This window comes from Labrus bergylta, chromosome 7, assembly GCF_963930695.1.
Source record: "Labrus bergylta chromosome 7, fLabBer1.1, whole genome shotgun sequence".
Taxonomy (NCBI): Eukaryota; Metazoa; Chordata; class Actinopteri; order Labriformes; family Labridae; genus Labrus; species Labrus bergylta.
In genome coordinates this window covers 31,422,884-31,442,197 of record NC_089201.1, presented here as the reverse complement: position 1 = coordinate 31,442,197, position 19,314 = coordinate 31,422,884, and the positions used below count along the sequence as shown (strand labels likewise).

Genomic DNA, 19,314 nt, shown 5'->3' with positions numbered 1-19,314 from the left:
CCCTCTCTCTCCCTCCCTCTCTCTGAGATCATATTACTGCATGTCACTATCTGTAAATCTCAGTTACTAACAACATCATTTCCTGGGAACTCCTGAGCTCTCTGAGCCCCCCCCCCCCCCGTTCCCTATCCCTCTTCCTGCATCTTATCCCATCTCCCCCTTTCCTATTTTCAAGCCAGGTCCAGTCTTGGGGGGGGGGGGGGGGGGGGGGGGGTAAACTCGGCCACTCACTCCTTCCGCGCCGTTATCAGCCGCAACATGATACAATGTTTGCCCCACACACACAAATACACACACACACACTTGAGTCCCCGCAGTTCGCCGAGTCGGGTGACGAGGCTTTTATAGGTTTGGTGATGTGGGGCTGTACTCCTACGTCATACTGTACGGCACACAGCCGTTAGAATTTTTCAAACGGAAGGACAGACACTATGCACATTTCTAACACAATATTTCAAATTTCAATACTTTGTACTCAAATGTCGAGATTGGGACTTGGATTGATCCATAACACTACTTAATACTCAGATACAGAGGTTTAAAGTTGAAAAAAGTGGTTTTAGGGTTTAGTTACTCTTGAAATAAGTAAAGTCTTTTTACCTGCTCTTTTGTAATATTAAATAAGAGTAAAGTCTTTGACCTGCTTTTTGTAAAGCGTCTTGAGATGACACTTGTTATGAGCTGGCGCTATACAAATAAAGATTGATAGATTGATACGAGGCATATTTGCGAGGTGAGAGCTACAATGAGATGTTTCCTCATTTCACACAGATTTTTTTTGCTAGATTTGACAAATTACATCATCTAAATCAGCTGGTTCTCCTTTTTCATTTGACTGAAAGCTGAAATGTTAACAAAGGGGCAAAGTTACGTTGGGTTTAGGTACCAGTGCAGTTTCCTGTGAGTCCATCTGAACATTATGTGAGGTGAAGTGACTCAACCTAGTTGCATTTAAAGCAGCTCAAGAGAACTTAGAACAAAATACAAGTGACTGAAGAGTTTGTTAATATTTCAGATATTCTCCAGCTCCAGTTTTCAAAAACCTAGATATTGTATAGTATATATTTGAAGAACTAAACTGCTTATTTTTACTCATATTTAATCACATCTGGACTTACTTTGCCTTTCTGCAGTTCCTCACAGCTGGAATCAGTCTCAGTCGTCCCTGGATTGATGTCTTGTACTTCTTCAGGTCCAACTCATCCAGAACCTCCTCTGACATCTGCAGCATGTAGGCCAGAGCAGAGCAGTGGATCATAGAGAGTTTCTTTGATCTGTTCTCTGACTTCAGGAACTCTTGGATCTCCTGATGGACTGAGAGGTCGTTCATCTCCGTCAGACAGTGGAAGATGTTGATGCTTCTGTCAGGAGAGATATCATCACTGTTCATCTTCTTCAGGTTGTTGATGACTCTCTGGATCATTTCTGGACTGTTGTCTCTCCGACCCAGCAGGCCTCCTAAGAGTCTCTGATTGGACTCCAGAGAGAGGCCATGAAGGAAGCGAACAAACAGGTCCATGTGACCATTTTTACTTTTCAGGGATTTCTCCATGGCACTCCTCAGGAAGACTTCCAGGGATAAGTCATCACTTTCAGGAGTTTGAAAAATGATGTTCATGTCTTTAAGGAAAGCCTTCACTACACCTGTATTCCTGTTTGTCAAACAGTGGAACATGTAGACTGCAGCCAGGAACTCCTGAACACTCAGATGAACAAAGCAGTAGACTGTTTTCTGGTGGATCACACACTCTGTTTTGAAGATCTCTGTACAAACTCCTGAGTACACCGAGGCCTCTGTGACATCAAGACCACAACGCTCCAGGTCTTCTTTATAGAACATGATGTTTCCGTCCTCCAGATGTTCAAACGCCAGCCTCCCCAGCTTCAGAAGAACTTCCCCGTCAGATTTGGTGAGTTCTTCAGTTCCTGAGGACTCATATGATGTTCCATACTTGTTCTTCTTCCTCTTTGTCTGAACCAGCAGGAAGTGTGAGAACAGGTCAGTCAGGGTCTTGGGCAGCTCTCCTCTCTGCTCTCTGCTCATCATGTGCTCCAGAACTGTGGCAGTGATCCAGCAGAAGACCGGGATCAGACACATGATGTGGAGGCTCCTGGATGTCTTGATGTGTGAGATGATTCTGCTGGACAGATCTTCATCATCACTGAACCTCCTCCTGAAGTACTCCTCCTTCTGGGCGTCAGTGAAGCCTCGTACTTCTGTTACCCTGTCAACACATGAAGGAGGGATCTGATTGGCTGCTGCAGGTCGAGAAGTTATCCAGATGAGAGCTGAGGGGAGCAGATTCCCCTTGATGAGGTTTGTCAACAGTGTGTTTAACGGTGATTTCTTTGTGATATCAGACACAACCTCACTGTTTGTGAAGTCCAACGACGGTCTGCTTTCATCCAGGCCGTCAAAGATGAACAACAGTTTACAGACAGCGAGCGTCTCTGCTGTGACCTTCTGTAATGTTGGATGGAAAACACGGAGCAGCTCAAGAAGACTGTACTCCTTATCTCTGATCAAGTTCAGCTCCCTGAATGAAAGCAGGATGACCAGACTGAGGTCTTGGTTCTCTGAGCCCTCTGCCCAGTCCAGAGTGAACTTCTGCACTGAGAAGGTTTTTCCAACACCGGCGACGCCGTTTGTCAGAACCACTCTGATGGGTTTCTGTTGGTCGGGTTGAGCTTCTGTCTTTTGGTTCTGTTGGTCGGGTAAGGCTTTAAAGATGTCCTGACACTTGATTGGAGTCTCATGGAGGGTCTTCTTTTTAGAGTCTGTCTCAATCTGTCTCACCTCATGTTGGGTGTTCACCTCTTCACTCTGTCCCTCTGTGATGTAGAGCTCAGTGTAGATCCTGTTGAGGAGGGTTCTACTTCCTGTTTCATCACTTCCTTCATTCACATGTTCACATCTCCTCCTCAGACTGATCTTAAGTTCATCTGTAACCTCCTGCAGACCTCTATCTACTGAAAGAGAAGAAACATATCCTGAGACTGGATTTATAAAATGATCAAATAAACAATTTTTATTATTACACATTAAGCACACTGTATGACACAAAAACATCCGTGTAATAAATGTGTGCTGCTACAAGAGAAATAAAATATACTGAATATAAACTGACAGCAAGAATCAGATAAAATGTAAATGTTTCATTTAACTATATATCAATGAAAATACTAACTGCTTTGTCATGTTTTTAGACACAATGACTTCAGTCTTACTTATTACAGTGCTGGACTTACTGGATATCTGCAGTCCTCCTCTTATTTTAGGTCGTTTTCCACACTGGGGACAGGAGGACTCTCCTGATGAAGTAGACTGGTCCCAGTATGAGGTGAGACACTGTCTACAGAACCAGTGTCCACAGCTGGTAGAAACTGGATCTCTTAGGAGGCCCTGACACAAAGCACAGCTGGACAGCTGCTCCTCCACAGAAACAGACCCCTTTGTTATTCTGTGGAGATAAGGGAAATCATAAAGCTGTGAAAACTGAGACTGACATTTAGAAACCAGTGGTGGACTGAATCAAATAAAGACACAAAAAGCAGTGTTTTAAAAAGGTGTGCCATGTCCTCCTCAGTGAGCATGTGCAGAAGTCTGTCTGTGTAACCATAGAGTCTACCATCTGAGTCCAATAACTGACCTACAAGTGTGATGTTATTTTCAACCAGTTTTAAAAAAAACAGGGATTCATTTTTGTAGAGAATGTCCTTATTGTTCCAGATGTAATATCTGTGTGGAGAGAAGTTATGTTTCAAGATGAGAGACCAAGTCAAGAGTATCTGTTTATGGAAGTTGGATAGTTTGATTGGGATTTTACTGATATTATAGTTGCACAGTAATAAAATTCCAGGCCACCAACTTTAGAAAAACATAATTAGGAATCATATTCCATAGAGATGTTGGGTTATTTAAAAATGTCTCAGCCTGTTCACTTTGAATGTTAAGAGCTGTGAAGTCTACAAAGTTCAAGCCCACACATTGACTCGTGTTTATTGTCATGTTCTTTTTAACATAATGTATTTTGTTTTTCCACAGAAAGTTAAACAACATATAATCAAATCTGTTGGTTACATTTTAGTCAACATCCAAAGATAGAGCCGGATTAGTGAGTCTGGAAATGCCCTCAGCTTTTGAGAGCAAGGTCCTTCGTCTCAGAGATAAATCTCTTTGTAAAGAGTTTTATCAACGATGGGATTCAAATTTAAGGTGCACCTTATATTTTGCTCCTCGGTGATAACTACTCTCAGGTATGTGACCTGGTGATTCACTGGATTATTACAAATATGGGGAACATTACAATCTTGAACAGCCATGAGTTCAAATGTTTAATATTTAGGTTGAGACCTGAGACCTTTGAAAAGTTATTAATCAGCTTTATAGAGAGCTGCACACTGAGCATGTGCAGGAGTTGTGTCATGACCTACACACTGAGCATGTGCAGGAGCTATATCATGACCTGCACACTGAGCATGTGCAGGAGCCGTGTCATGACCTGCACACTGAGCCGTGTCATGACCTGCACACTGAGCATGTGCAGGAGCCGTGTCATGACCTGCACACTGAGCATGTGCAGGAGTTAAAAAAAAACGTAAAATCCTAAATATAAGTTGCACCGGTATAAGACGCGCTGTGTTTTTGAAGGTCTCTCAGAGAGAAAATAAAGTTTACACTGTCTTCCTGCGTTACAGTTTTTATTGTGTTCAGCGAAGTCCAAAACCTGCAGTTACTGTTCAGCTCTGTCACCCTTTTAGTCTGTTTTCTCTTTGTGGAGTCTGCTCTCCTACCAGCTACAGTACGGTAGTCGAGCTCTCAGCCTGCAGGGAAAGTTGTGAAGCAGAGACTCCTAGCTTGTGAACTCTCTGCCCGACTCCGCTTGTTTCTCTTTAACTTTAATAAAGGACTCTTTCAATCAAAAGAGCGTTCAACAAGGTTTATTTATGGAACAATATCCTACAGTTTTCTGTAAATTCATTATTATGACCTCTTGAGGGAAACATTTTGAAAAAGTAGCGCAGGCTGACTGGTCTGTGTCGCTGTCTTTCCCAGAACAGCGTGCACTCAGCTCTTAATACACTGAGGGCCTGATTTACTAAGGTCCCAAGTAAAGAGAACTAAACTGTGTGTTCACTCCAAAAAAATTGCACGTTTGGTGAGTGTGTGATTTTCGGGTGATCTACTCAGAAAGTTTGCATGAATGACACCAGGTGCAAACCTTGTGGAGGCGGTACTATTTAAGTTAGGCTTTTGTGTGTTCTACTGGTTTACGTCATGGAGAGTTTGGACAGAAAGCAGGACGACTGCAAGCGCAAAATAGGTATCAGTGGAAGAGGTAAATGAAGGTACAGTATTTTTGAGTTATAGCAGATAAAACTGAATATTACAAAAAGACAATTTGACTTATAAGAAAACCTCTGCATTAAACAGGGCCTCTCTTTTCTTCATCTTTTGAAGATGAATTGTCATACATTGTGCAGGAGGTGTGAGCTGTGTCCTCTGTGGCGCTCAGGCGCGACACTCGGCACATTGTTGAGCACCAGACAGCTGGCCAGCGCTGTGTCTGATCGGACATAAAGGCTCTGGAAAGAGGTATCGAAGACGGGGGTACAAGCAGTGGTGAGGTCCCCCCATCCAAGCGTAGCAGCAGCGGGCTGTAGAGGGAGGAGACGAGCGCACTATGGAGAGGAGCGCACGAGCTGGGGGAGAGACGCACAGCCCGAGAAAAAAGAAATCCCAAGTTTAAAATAAAATGTTGGTGAGAAGAGGGAAACAGGAAGAAATAAATGTCAATGTTGAAATTCTTTAGAATGCAGAGGCTGTGGATGTTCAGTTTTGTTTAAATAGGCAACAATATAGTTTAATCATGATGTTTCCTGCTGTCATTCCAAACATATTAACATGTGTGGAGAATAACATGATCTGTATGCCTTCTTTGATTGAGCCTATGTCTCCTCCTAACTTCAATAACAGCAGCCTGTTGTGTGTAACACTGGTCTCCTGGGTTAGCACGTTCTTTTCAAAGGTGTTAAATTCAGACACTGTCACAATCACCTCAGTTTTTGTCAGGCTTGGTAAATCACAATGTGTGTACTAACTTAACTTATTTGCATTTTCTCCTTTCTAGGGCAGAAACGCCCCATATTGAATATTCATTAAGTCAAATGTATGGAAAGCCGATTGAAGATTTAATAGATATCCTTGATATCAAAGCTCAGTTTCCTGTACTAGTCAAGTCTTTGGCCGCACTAGTTTACTAGTAGAACGTTGAAAGACTTACTAGTAAACTAGTAGAAGGCAAAAAGTCCTACATGTTAACTAGTAAGGTGCAAAATATCTACTAGTTAACTAGTACAAAAAATTGTGTGTCTACTAGTTAACTAGTGCGCCTAAACATGTTTACTAGTTAACTAGTAAGAGCCAAAATGTCCACTAGTAAGCTAGAAAGGCATATATATGGACCATACTAGCTACCTAGTTAGGATAAAACGTTTTTACAAGTTAACTAGTAAGAGCAGAAAGGTCCACTAGTTGTACTAGAGATGGCTTTATTAGTCTTACTAGTTAACTAGTGCGGCTCTAAATGTTCACTAGTTAACTAGTAAGAGAACAAATGTCCACTAGTTGCACTAGTATCATCTTTACAAGTTGTACTAGTTAACTAGTGAGACTTAAATATTTTACTAGTAAACTAGCTAGATCTAAAATGTCACTAGTAACACTTGTTGCACAAAATGGTAACGAGGAGGTGGGGGATAAGTGTGGATTGAGGCTTATGATGGGCTCTAAAAATCAAGAACAAAAATAACATCAAATCAGGACCCAGGATTTGGTTATAATCCCACCCACTGCATTTACATATTGCACACTAGTCAACTAGTTGGATTGCAGGATTAGAACTATCTTACTAGTCGATATCTGTTTTCATTTTACTAGTTAACTAGTTAGACACAAATGCTAACTAGTTAACTAGTTAATCTCATAATGGTAACTAGTAACACTAGTGAAGATGCATTTTACCTTTCTAGGTCACTAGTAAGATAAAATGTGTCAACTAGTAACACTAGTTGGAATATTTTTAAACCTACTGGTTAACTAGTGAGGCTCGGAAACGTTTACTAGTTAACATGTAGTAGCTAAAATGTCAACTAGTCACACTACTGAGGGCGGTTTTAACCTTACTAGTTTACTAGTAAAGCTCTATACAGTTTACGAGTAAACTAGTAAGTGCCTTTTTGTCCACTAGTTAAACTAGCTAGTGTCTTTTTGGCCTCACTAGTAAACTAGTTGAAGACTTTGTGTGGCACTAGTAAACTAGTTGCAGACAAAACAGCATACTAGTGGACATTTGCTTTTGACTAGTAAACTAGTTGAATGATATAATTTGACAAGTTTACATGCTGAACAGTTAAAACCCTTTACTAGTTAACTAGTTGAACACAGATGTCAACTAGTAGTCTGATCTGTTGACTACTAGTTAACTTGTGACTGACAATTTATCTAACTAGTTAACTAGTACTGCCAAAAAGACCCTTACTAGTACAACTAGTGGACATTTTGCAATTACTTATTAACTAGTTAACTGTGTTTGGCCTCACTAGTTAACTAGCAAGGTCACACATGGTCTAACTGGTAAACTAGTGGACATTTTGACTCGTTCTAGTTAACTAGTATGCATTTAAAGCCTCACTAGTTTACTAGTAAGGCCTTGAAGACCAAAGTAGTGATACTAGTGTGCATTTTTCTTTCACTAGTACTACTAGTAAACATCTTGAGCCCTACTTGTTAACTAGTAAGGTCAATTAGACTGCAACTAGTGGTACTAGTGACATTTATGCCCTTAGTAATAAACTAGTTAAGCTTTTTGAACATCATTAGTTTACTAGTAAAGTCGAAATGTGTTTTACAAGTGTAACTAGTGGACATTTGGTCCTTACTAGTTTACTTGTAAAGGTCAACTGGCAGTCCACTAGTAGTACTAGTAGCACTAGTTGACCGCATGATAATGAAGCAGGCGGGACAAGGATTTTGATTGGTCAATGTCAAACCTGCGATTTTGCCAGCCTTAAAGGGCCAGATCTGAATAGTACCTTCGGTTAAACCAGCATTAATTTCTGAAGGTTTTTTCATTTGTTTCATGTTATATTATCACTAAATGGTAACTCACTGAATGCCCTTTGATAGAATTTTATGACCCATGCACAGATTAAATCCAAATCTGATGTTACATTGTTATTCATCTTTTCAACTTTTTTGTTTTTTAAACTTAGTATTATTTGTTCTAAAAATCACTAATGATTATTCATTATTGTAGTATTTGTCAAAAAATAAACAATAACCCATCACTTAATATTTATATATAGTAGTATGATTGAATAAAATAAAATCTTGCACAACATTAATGTTCAAGGATTTTAGCTTTTTTCTTGCCATTGAAAATATGGCAATATAAAATATGAAAGATATACTAGTTTGAAACTTGCAAAGTGAAAAATTAAATATATTTTTTTTAAATCATGAAAGAAATGTGTTTATATTTAGTTTATCTGCTAGATGATCATGCAAAATATTGAATAAAATATTAGGATTTAGGACAAGTGTATACTGAATTATTAAACTAATGTGAATAAGAAAATATAACAGGAAAAAAGTAACAAGCCTGAAACTTGAAATAAATGTTTTAATGTTTTTTTTATAAATATAAAGTCAGCCTCTTACATCTGGAGAAATAACCCTTATACAATAAGTAGCTGCAGAGAGATATGCATTTCGGCCATTAGGTGTCAGTTGCAGGATCGGTATGTTATGGACTTGCTAAATTTTCTTGGTTGAGCTTCGAGTAAGCCCAGCAGAAAAGATACATATGGCAGTGAGCAGATATAAGTGCACAAGCAACATACATATTTTATGACATATTTTATCATATGAGGAGTCATGTTTTTATGATTAAAGCATAAAATTAAGATACTACTTGCAAATGCCCACCAGATGGTGCTATACTTATATATGCTGCTAATGTGTACAGTACTAGTACTACTAGTGGACATTTAGGCTCTTACTAGTAGCACTAGTAGCACTAGTGCGACTAGTGCGACTAGTGCGACTAGTGCTACTAGTGCGACTAGTGCGACTAGTGTGACTAGTGCTACTAGTCGCACTAGTAAAGGCCTAAATGTCAACTAGTAGTACTAGTACTGTAGACAGTATATGTACGTATAGCACCATCTGTGGGGCATTTGCAAATAGTACAATTTTTAACCTTTACTGTACATGATAAAATTAAATTTTTAGGGCTCATTTATACAATGGAGTAGAGCCATCTTAAAGAAAAAAAGAGAAAATATTAATCTTGTATATGTACGAGAATAAACATGTAAATTTAGGAGAATAAAAAAATGATGAAAGGAGAACCCCTAAAGCATTTTCCTCTGCCACAAAAGAGACAGTTTCATCCAAGTCAGTGTGGTTTTTTCTTTGGAAAATTACAGTTGCTTCCAGTATCTTTTCAGGGTCCTAATATTTTATGACAATGTGATGATGATGTGCTGATAAAACAACTTATCGGATATATTTGTCAAACTGTTTTTACAGACTACACAAGGAAGGAGCCTATTTTCTTATTTGTCAAACCTTTACTATAACAAGATGCTCCACGTTTATCATTTTCGAACAGGCGGCTCCTGCTCTTCTGATATACCAATATATTCTACTATTATATTATATAATATATTATATGTTCAAGTATTCAGCTGTTTTATGAAGGGAAATGTTTAAACTATTTAAGAAAATACTAAAGGGGACTTTGTCTCAATCATAAACAGTGTAGAGTATTTTAGTGTTTTTATTTTTTTTATTTTTAGTCTCAAATGCAGCCTCAAAGGCTGATGTAGCTGCAACTAAACCTGAGATGAAAGATAATCCATTTATTGTTTTAAAATGAACCTGTATGAGCTTAAATATTAGATGTTTTAGTCTCTGTTTGTTTACCTATTAGCTACTGAAGCTTCTAACTGAATCTTCTTGGTTTTAAGTATTTATTTTCACACATCTGAGATATGTTAAGTTGCAGCTGCTTACAAGACCCAACTTCCTCATTCATCTGCTTCAAAATAAAAGCACATCACATAGATGGTAATAAGGGACTTTTATTGTGAAAGACTTTCCGGAACTAAATGCGTTTATCATTCGGAGCTGCAGCGGCGATTGTAGTTGCGAAGGCTGTAGTGAGAAAGAGTACTCAGCCACTTCCTTGCCCAAGAGTTAGAGCCACAGCCAACTTATTTGAATCATCTTGGACTTAAGACAATGAGACATCAGTTTATAAACACCTTCAGCAGGTAGACCCACAGTAGTGGAGGTGCTTATCCGTGCTAGCTGAAGTGGCACCGAGCCAAGAAAAGGGTCTCTGTCTGTCTCTCTCTCTCTTTCTCTCTCTCTCTCTCTCTCTCTCTCTCTCTGTCTCTGTCTACGACTAGTGCGACTAGTGCGACTAGTGCTACTAGTGCGACTAGTAGCACTAGTAAAGGCCTAAATGTCAACTAGTAGTACTAGTACTGTAGACATTAGCAGTATATATATGTATAGCCCCATCTGTGGGGCATTTGCAAGTAGTACAATTTTTAACCTTCATTTTACATAATAAAATTACATTTTTAGGGCTCATTTATACGATGGAGTAGAGCCATCTTAAAGGAAAAAAAAGAAAATATTTGAGATTAATCTTGTATATGTACAAGAATAAACATGTAAATTTAGGAGAATAAAGTCATAAATTTACGAAAATGTACATTTTTAGGTTGTAGCCTATCATAGAGAAGCCTTCCGCCTGCGCATAAATGATGAAAGGAGAACCCCTAAAGCATTTTCCTCTGCCACAAAAGTTACAGTTGCTTCCAGTATCTTTTCAGGGTCCTGATATTTTATTTGTGATGATGATTTGCCGATAAAACAACTTATCGGATATATTTGTCCAACTGTTTTTACAGACTACACAAGGAAGGAGCCTATTTCCTTATTTGTTAAACCTTTACTATAACAAGATGCTCCACGTTTATCATTTTCGAACAGGCGGCTGCTGCTCTTCTGATATAGACTTAAACAAGAAATTAATCTCGTACATTTTACTTTATTCTCATAAATTAACTATTTGAATCTCTAAATTTTAGGTTTCTTTCCTTTTACGTGGCCCTAATCTTGAATCCCTTTATTTTTCTTAGTTTACCGACTTTAGGCCAAATTAAAACGTATTAAGTACAAGAACATAAATTCTGTATCAAGTTCCAGTTGTTTTAAAGTCCATAATTTTATCTGATTAACTTTTTTCCTTTTTAAAAACAGCATGAATTTATATGAAATATTTACACATTCATTTTTAACTTACAATTGCACCTTGGGCAGTTTTTTATCACTCTACTGACCTCAAGATGTACTCTTTCTTATGTTTTCTGTAAATACTGTCTTGATGGGATAAAAAAGGAAAAAGAAAATCATGAGAACAGTTCTAAAATGATCTTCTATCTTATTTTAAGTTTATAAAACAATTCTAACATTTAATATATATATAATTTTCATGTTTTACTCTCCATGGAAAGTAGGGAAGAAGCCGTTGCTTCACAGCACTTGCTCCTTCTTACAAAGGGTTAAATTTGTGGAAGGTGGAGGTCTATATGGAGAACCAATGATAAGGTTCAGAGAGTGCCCTGATCCCACCCACTCATTAGCATGTACTTCAACCAGTGTTTCTAGTACGCATTTTGGCTTTCACTAGTAGTACTAGTTAACATTTAAAACCGTAGTAGTTAACTAGTTATGCCAAAAAGAGTACTACTAGTGTAACTAGTGACATTTTGGCTCTTACTAGATGACTAGTTAACCATTTTGAGCCTCACTAGTTCACTAGTAGCACTAAAATGTCCTGAACTAGTGTTACTAGTTGGCTTTTTGCACTAACTAGTTAACTAGTGGACTTTAAGAGCCTCACTAGTAAACTAGTAAAATTTGTAACTGCATCACTAGTGATACTAGTGGACATTTGGGTCTTACTAGTTAACTAGTAAACATTTTGAACCTCACTAGTTTACAAGTAAGGTTAAAAAGAGTCAAACTAGCTTACTAGTGGACATTGTTGCTCTTACTAGTTAACTAGTAAACATTTTTAGGCTCACTAGTTAACTAGTAGACACAAAATATATCTTACTAGTTAACTAGTAGATATTTTGCACCTTACTAGTTAACATGTAGGACTTTTTGCCTTCTACTAGTTTACTAGTAAGTCTTTCAACGTTCTACTAGTAAACTAGTGCGGCCAAAGACTTGACTAGTACAGGAAACTGAGCTTTGATATCAAGGATATCTATTAAATCTTCAATCGGCTTTCCATACAAACGTACTAAATGGACAATGCGTGTTTTGCTCTTCAATCCTCACAGCGCGCCGTTAGTAGATCAGTTAACACATTTTTTGCTGGTGGTATCAAGTTTGGACACGTTTTAAGACACACAAACCTTTAGTAAATCAGGCCCAATGAATGAGGATGGTTTTTTAATCACGTCCGGTCGCACACAGTGATGGTGACTTATGCACCCGCAGTAATGATGGCTCATGTGTCAACACTTTATACTGGTATATTAGTTGCACCTTTGTATAAGACCCAGTCAAATTTTAAGATGAAAAAAAAAAAACAGGTATTAAAAGTGCATCTTACACCGGATTTTACGGTACTTCAGTAAAAAAAAAAAAAGATCTCATTGTGTAGTCATGTTAAAAAAATAAAAAAAGACAAACAAAGAGTGGACACAACAGAAAAAATGATTGAAAGAAAACGATCACAGCAGATCTCACTAAACTTCAGGATCAGTTTAAAAGACTTCTTCCTGCAGAATCACAGAGAAGACGACTAGATACACAACCAAAGAGTCAATACTGAAATCATATTATCTTATCTATAAACATATAATACATATATATAATCCTTAGTATGTTGTTATGAGTTCAGTGACTTTCTCTGTATGATCACTGTGTGCAGGGTGATGATTAAAAACAAGAAAATCAACACATTATGGTGTTCAGGACTCTTTTTTTAGCTTGACAGTTTGGTGATTAAAAAAAGTTCTCTTACTGTGGATCTGAGGGTCCTGGTTCATTACTGAAGGCTGGGGGAAGAACTTTAGACCAGTCACTCTTCATAGAGAGACAGCTGGACAGAGGAGACTCTGCTCTGTCCTCCTCTTTGTCTTCTCGATCACTCATCTTCTGATCTGAGGGTCCTGGGTCATTACTGAAGTTTAGAGGACTACCTTTAGACCGGTCACTCTTCATAGAGAGACAGCTGGACAGAGGAGACTCTGCTCTGTTCTCCTCTTTGTCTTCTCGATCACTCATCTTCTGATCTGAGGGTCCTGGGTCATTACTGAAGTTTAGAGGACTACCTTTAGACCGGTCACTCTTCATAGAGAGACAGCTGGACAGAGGAGACTCTGCTCTGTTCTCCTCTTTGTCTCCTCGATCACTCATCTTCTGATCTCCAGATTGATCAGAGGACAATAAAAGACGTTCATGCAGGTAAAACAACCTGAGGACAAAATAACAAACAGGTGAGACACAAGCAGGAAAAATGTGAAAGACAGAAATGGTCAAGTGTCCACATCTCATTACCTGATGTGATCCTTCATTTGATTTTCTCTTCCTTCCTGTCTGCCTAAGTACCTGATGCAGCACCTCAGTGCACTTTGTTTTGATCCTAACATGATTTGTCCGTCTGATCTGCCCTGAATAATGCCAATAACAAGACATTGAGTCTTAAACTTTAAACATTAAACTAACATGTTAGTATTTAACAGCAACCATGACCTTTAGGACATTTGGACAACTAGAAGTGTATAAAACAGGGTTGGAAATCAGCACTCGTCACATACGGGTGTCTTTTTGCAGTGGCGGGTGAATTTGCTCAACCTACCGACCACAGTGGCAGAGCGAGGGTCACAATGGTGCTCTATATGCTGGAATGGCTTTGCTTGGTGTAACATGATTAACAGAGCACAGACTAGCATCTCTTTAACAGCGGGTCAACCAGCTTCAGGTGTGTTTAAACTGACGCCTCGCTGTCTCAAGTCCAACATGATGAAAAGAAGAGCGCTGTGGCGTTGATTTGGGCTCAAAGGAGCAGCTGTAAATACTATAACTTCAGACATTTGTCTTGGGCTCAAAGTGCTGCACACATTCAGCGGCCTCACAGTAGAATCCATAAAAACAATAGAAAAACACATTGACATGTCAACAGAAAAGTACAGACCCATGTATAAAACACAACATATATTGCACATTACCCATATAGAGAAAAAGATATCAAAATATAAAAGCATGTAAGAACATCATGACGCCATGATGTTTCTGCTGTAAATGTCCAATGATGAAATGGTGAAACAGACAGTGGCTTATCTTAGAATTTATTGGGCCGAGGTCAGACAACAGCAACAGAACACAAATGGCTGACAAACTTTTCATGTTAACGGTCCTGTTATATTCTGTTAGCTGGTACAGCCTACAAATTCTTTTACCATTTGGGAAGACTTCTAAAAGGCTAGAGAGGTGACATTACCTTCACTTGAAACTGTCAGATATCTACATTCAAGTCATTTAAGCTCACAACATACACTCGGCTCCTCTCCAAAAATAGATCTGCTGCTATGAGAGTCTTACACAAACTGTTACATCCACACAGACCTAAACCAATGACCCTTAGATGGTCGACAGATTTAAAATGATATATCCACTAAATGATTCAAACTAACTAACTAATTAATACTAACAGGCACAACCCGTACAGCAGGCTTAGATTTAAAGTGAACAGAGATTACAGTACCACGCTGACATCCAGCTGAAATACAAAACTAATGTAGTTCAGCTTCCTGGGCGCTAAAACGCCCTCGGTGTCAGCTGTTTTTAGTCACTGCACTCAAACGCTATCAGTTGAAAGACGTTCAACTTTGAGAACAGCGCCACGCTGATTAATGTCACTTCTCCCTCACCGACCAATCAAACTCAAGAAGGGGCGGGACTTCTGATATCAGATTTAGTGATGTGAAAAGCAGTTCTTTTCAGTGTACTGAATCAGTAGAATCAGTTCAGTAAAGTGATTCGTTCAAAAGATTCGTTCACTGAATCGTTCAGTACTTCTCTGCAGCTCTGTCTGTGAATCAGAATTTAATAAACTGAAACACGGCCGAACGTTTAGTTCTGCTCGCCATCGTACTGAGAACAGCCGGTGGTGAATAATAAACCAATGAGCTGAGAATTTAGTAGATAAAGCTCCAGTTACAAACTGAAAGCTGCTAAAACAATCACATTTATTTTCCCCGACCGTTCTGTTCAGTACGTTCAGAACACAAATCACTCACTGACTGTCTGACTGAGCGGGAGAGAGAGACTCGGAGGCGGAGCTGTCGTTCACTCTTGGTTCGTTCACTGAACGAACTCTTAGTTCGTTCTGTGAATGTGAACGAGTGAGACTGTGAGTCACCAGCCTCAGTCACACACACTGTACTGACTGAAACACGATCGTTAGTTGATGTTAAAGAAGATTTACTTTATTGATCCCCTTGAGGGGAAATTCCAGTTTTTACACTCTGTAGTCATGAACACACACACAGGCTGAAGTATATATATACAGACATGCACACAAACAGGATCATATGAACATGGTGGTGGGGAGGGGGTTTGGTGCCTTGCTCAGCTATCAGACCAACTTTCATGCTTGGTCTGCACCGGGACTTGAACCAGTGACTCTCTGGTTCCCAACCCAAATCCCTACAGACTGAGCTACTACTGCCCCGTCAGCTGAGTTAAATTATTTGGATATAAAAGCCGTTTGTAAACTGACAGCAGATATAAAAAGCACAAACATTTTCTCGACACCTAAATGTTAAATAATATATTTTCTACTTCCTCAATTTTGGAGACATGAGAGGGAGAAGTAGGGGCGGGCTTTAGAGACACAGAGCTCCCGACCGACTCCTCCTATTGGTTCAGTCAGTAGGTATCACTGACATGAGAGGAGAGGGAGGGCGGGCTTTAGAGACACAGAGCTCCCGACCGACTCCTCCTATTGGTTCAGTCAGTAGGTATCACTGACATGAGAGGAGAGGGAGGGCGGGCTTTGAGAGACTCTTACGGTCTAGAGAGAGAGAGACCGGAGAGAGGAGAGAACAACTGGAGTTGAGAAATGAACGACTCTTTTCAGTAAGTGATTCAGTTCAGTTCGTTCACCCAGATGATTCGTTCGTTTTGAACGAATCGTTCATGACCGACACATCACTAATCAGATTTGTCAATAACAAAGCGATGGCGGAGGAGACGCTGGTCTGACTCGTCTTTTGGAGGGAACAGTTTGCAGGTGTAGAGCTGCTGCTGACATCAGGACATGACTCCTTTACATCGTCCTCATGTTTTCTTGGTGATATTTATTTGATTTCAAGAAAATATGAAACACATGGAGCTAAAACACACCTTACGGACATTACAGAGGGAAGCACAAGTTCACTTTTGTAATCTAGCAACAAGGAGCGCTGGTGAGAAGCGCTCTGAAACAAAGGTTGTGAACACGATATAACACGCATTCTATTTCAAGCTCTTCACACTAAAAGTTCCTGGTTTAAATAGGTTTTATTGTGAAGCAGCTACATTAGAAAATGGGATATTTTTCAACAGAAGCAGATGACTGTAACTCAGACGTTTGAAATACAAACGCAGAGGAAAGGAACCTGACAGATTCAGTTAGAAGCTCCAACGTCCTGAGGAGAAAACACACAGTGACTTAAAAATATCTTTCTAAATGAAACTCAGTTTCCAGCAGAAACCTTTATGACTGTGATGACTCTCCTCATATAAGCTCATATTCTTTTAAAACAATATATCCATTATCTTACCTCTCAGTCCAGGTTTCATTTCAGCTTCATCAGCTACCAGCTAGTGGTGGGCGATATAACGATCTTAGATCGTGAAGGATTTTAACGTGCTGACGATCTGCCAAAGCAGGGAGATCGTATAACCGGGGTTATGTGTTTATTCTCTCATGCTGCAGTTTATGCTGCGACACAGACGCGTCTCCCCCTCCCCCTCTTTTGCTCCGCAGCGGTGAAAACCAAACTTAAAGTAAAGTCCGCAAAAACCTCTCCATATCATATTTCCACTGATATTTTTCCAAACCGACACGGCGTGAGCAACAGTTAACTTCTCTGCATAGTGTGCACAGTTAAGTTTACATCTCGGAGAGCGAAACCGTTTAAGGAGCCGGAGAGACGTTAACAGTCTGCAGAGAGTCAGACAGAGAGGAGCTCAGACAGACAGTGAGGGGAGATATAACCCCGGTGTTTCAAATGTTGCTGTCGGTGTTTTCTGCTCTCTCTCAGTTTTTAAAAGTTACTTATCAAGCTTCTCCACCTGAAGCTCACCTGTTGTGATAACTGAACCTATAGGGATTACACTAAACGACGTTACAAAGCAGCAGGCAGGTGAGAGTGAGTAACCATGGTGACTGTCTGTCTGTCAATCAACAATGTCCCGCCCCCTCTATGAATTCAACTCTTCTGTCAGTAAAACTTACTTTGATCATGTGTCACAGAATGAACACATTCTGTATTATGTTTGATTATATATAAACTAAACTAAAGTTAGTCCAATGATGTCATAAAAACAACAAAGTCTGCAGAGCCTGTATGAAGCTCCAGCTGGAGGAACTCTGCAGGGCTAAAACAGAACAGAAACTTCAACAACTTCAAGTCTACATGTTTTTAAATGAATGCATCACTGTGTGAAAATGTTCCTGATGAACATAAAAAGAGGACACATAACTAAATCATCATTTCAAAGTGGTGAGGAAAACCTTCAAATTGTTCATAAATATTGATCAAATTGAGGGAAAGACATTTCTGTTGCTGAAGATGTTCTGGGTGAGAGACCTCCAGACCTCCTACAAAGATGTTTTTCAAATAGATTAAACTTGTCTGCTCAGTTTTTGTGCATTTAAAAACATCATACAGGTAAATAAGTTTGGTTGAACTGGTCAGCAACTTACAAATTAGTCTAAAGATCAGTATGAAAAAAATTGTGATAAAATTGTGATTGTGATTTTTAAAAAAAAAAACGTGATATGATATTTTTCCCATATCGCCCACCTCTACTTTGAGGACATAGCCCAAAAAGAATAAACTAAAAAAAACTTTTTCTGTCAATGAGTGAGACAAACAGCATGTCAGTATTTTATTTAATAGTTGATGGTCTATTTCTTGAATACTATAAGCCTTGATTATTATGTTACACGTCATTACATTGTGCTGCCAGTTAAAATAAAGTGGCAGGTAAGAAATGTAAGACTGGTACCCGCCAAGCACCAAATGCAGGTAGATTTTCCGTTTGGCAAGTTCATTTCCAGTGGTGTAGTTGAGGGTATACGCAGGTCAGGTGTATAGGTATACCCACTTATTTTTCAGTCCGCATAGGGTATCCTCACTTCCCTCTGATTCACACCATTTATTGATTGACATCATTCAGCAGTATGCAGCAAGTTTTGTTCCCAGGGTTGGTGAAGGGATGATCCTCCCTACTGCCTAAAAAGTGTAAGACTGGTAGATTTTTGAATCCACCAGTCACAGGGGCACGTAGGTGAAAAAGTTCATCACCAACCGTGGTATAAAACAAAGTCCTTCATGCCTGTAGGGTTAAAACCTTCTCATAAAACAGACCTCATTCAGTCACAACATTTTACTAGGTTGCAGTATTTTGTTGTGACTGCTTGAAGAGGTGGAGAAAATATTTCCTGTTAAATTTAAAAGTGAGTCATTCTCTGGACTTCATTTAACGTGAGAGAAAACCATTAACGCTGACTTTGAGCTCAGACCGCAGGAGTCCTGACAAACAGGAAACAATACGAGAGAAACTCAAGAGTTAGGATTAAAGATCAGCCGAGGACAAAGTCCCAAAACATATCAGTATTTTATAGTATGTATTTTACTTGCCCCTCCCAAAGCTGAGAAAAGAGGAAGTAGTCCACATTCACAGAGCTGATCCTGCTCTGTATGTGATCAGTTTTAAAGTATTACTCAGCATGAACCTGCTTCATTAACTGATGAACCAGAGGTTTAAACAGTAAAGTCATAATAATGTTGAATTAAACTCATCCTGTCTCACACGTCTTTGTCCTTCTGCTCTGTCAACTCAAAATGGAGCCTAATCTCTGACTCACAGAACACTTTCACTTTGGTTTCTTGGAAACCCGTATCAGCTCAGAGTTTCTCCTCCCCTTCTTGTTATTCCCT

At 39.3% G+C, this 19,314-nt stretch overlaps 2 protein-coding genes across 2 annotated transcripts in view; both read right to left on the bottom strand.

The window, feature by feature from the left end:
* LOC136179615 (NLR family CARD domain-containing protein 3-like) overlaps positions 1-19,161 on the bottom strand; it is a 39,411-nt gene extending 20,250 nt beyond the window's left edge. Inside the window, exons 1-4 of the mRNA XM_065956454.1 lie at positions 16,927-19,161; positions 13,122-13,574; positions 3,250-3,461; positions 1,119-2,970 (exon numbers count right to left, since the gene is read on the bottom strand). Of these exons, the coding sequence (XP_065812526.1) occupies positions 1,119-2,970; positions 3,250-3,461; positions 13,122-13,516 (2,459 nt within the window). The 5' untranslated portion in view covers positions 13,517-13,574; positions 16,927-19,161. The remainder of the gene's footprint in view (positions 1-1,118; positions 2,971-3,249; positions 3,462-13,121; positions 13,575-16,926) is intronic.
* LOC136179609 (NLR family CARD domain-containing protein 3-like) overlaps positions 1-19,314 on the bottom strand; it is a 265,362-nt gene that overhangs the window by 70,627 nt on the left and 175,421 nt on the right. The gene's annotated exons all lie outside the window — the stretch shown is intronic.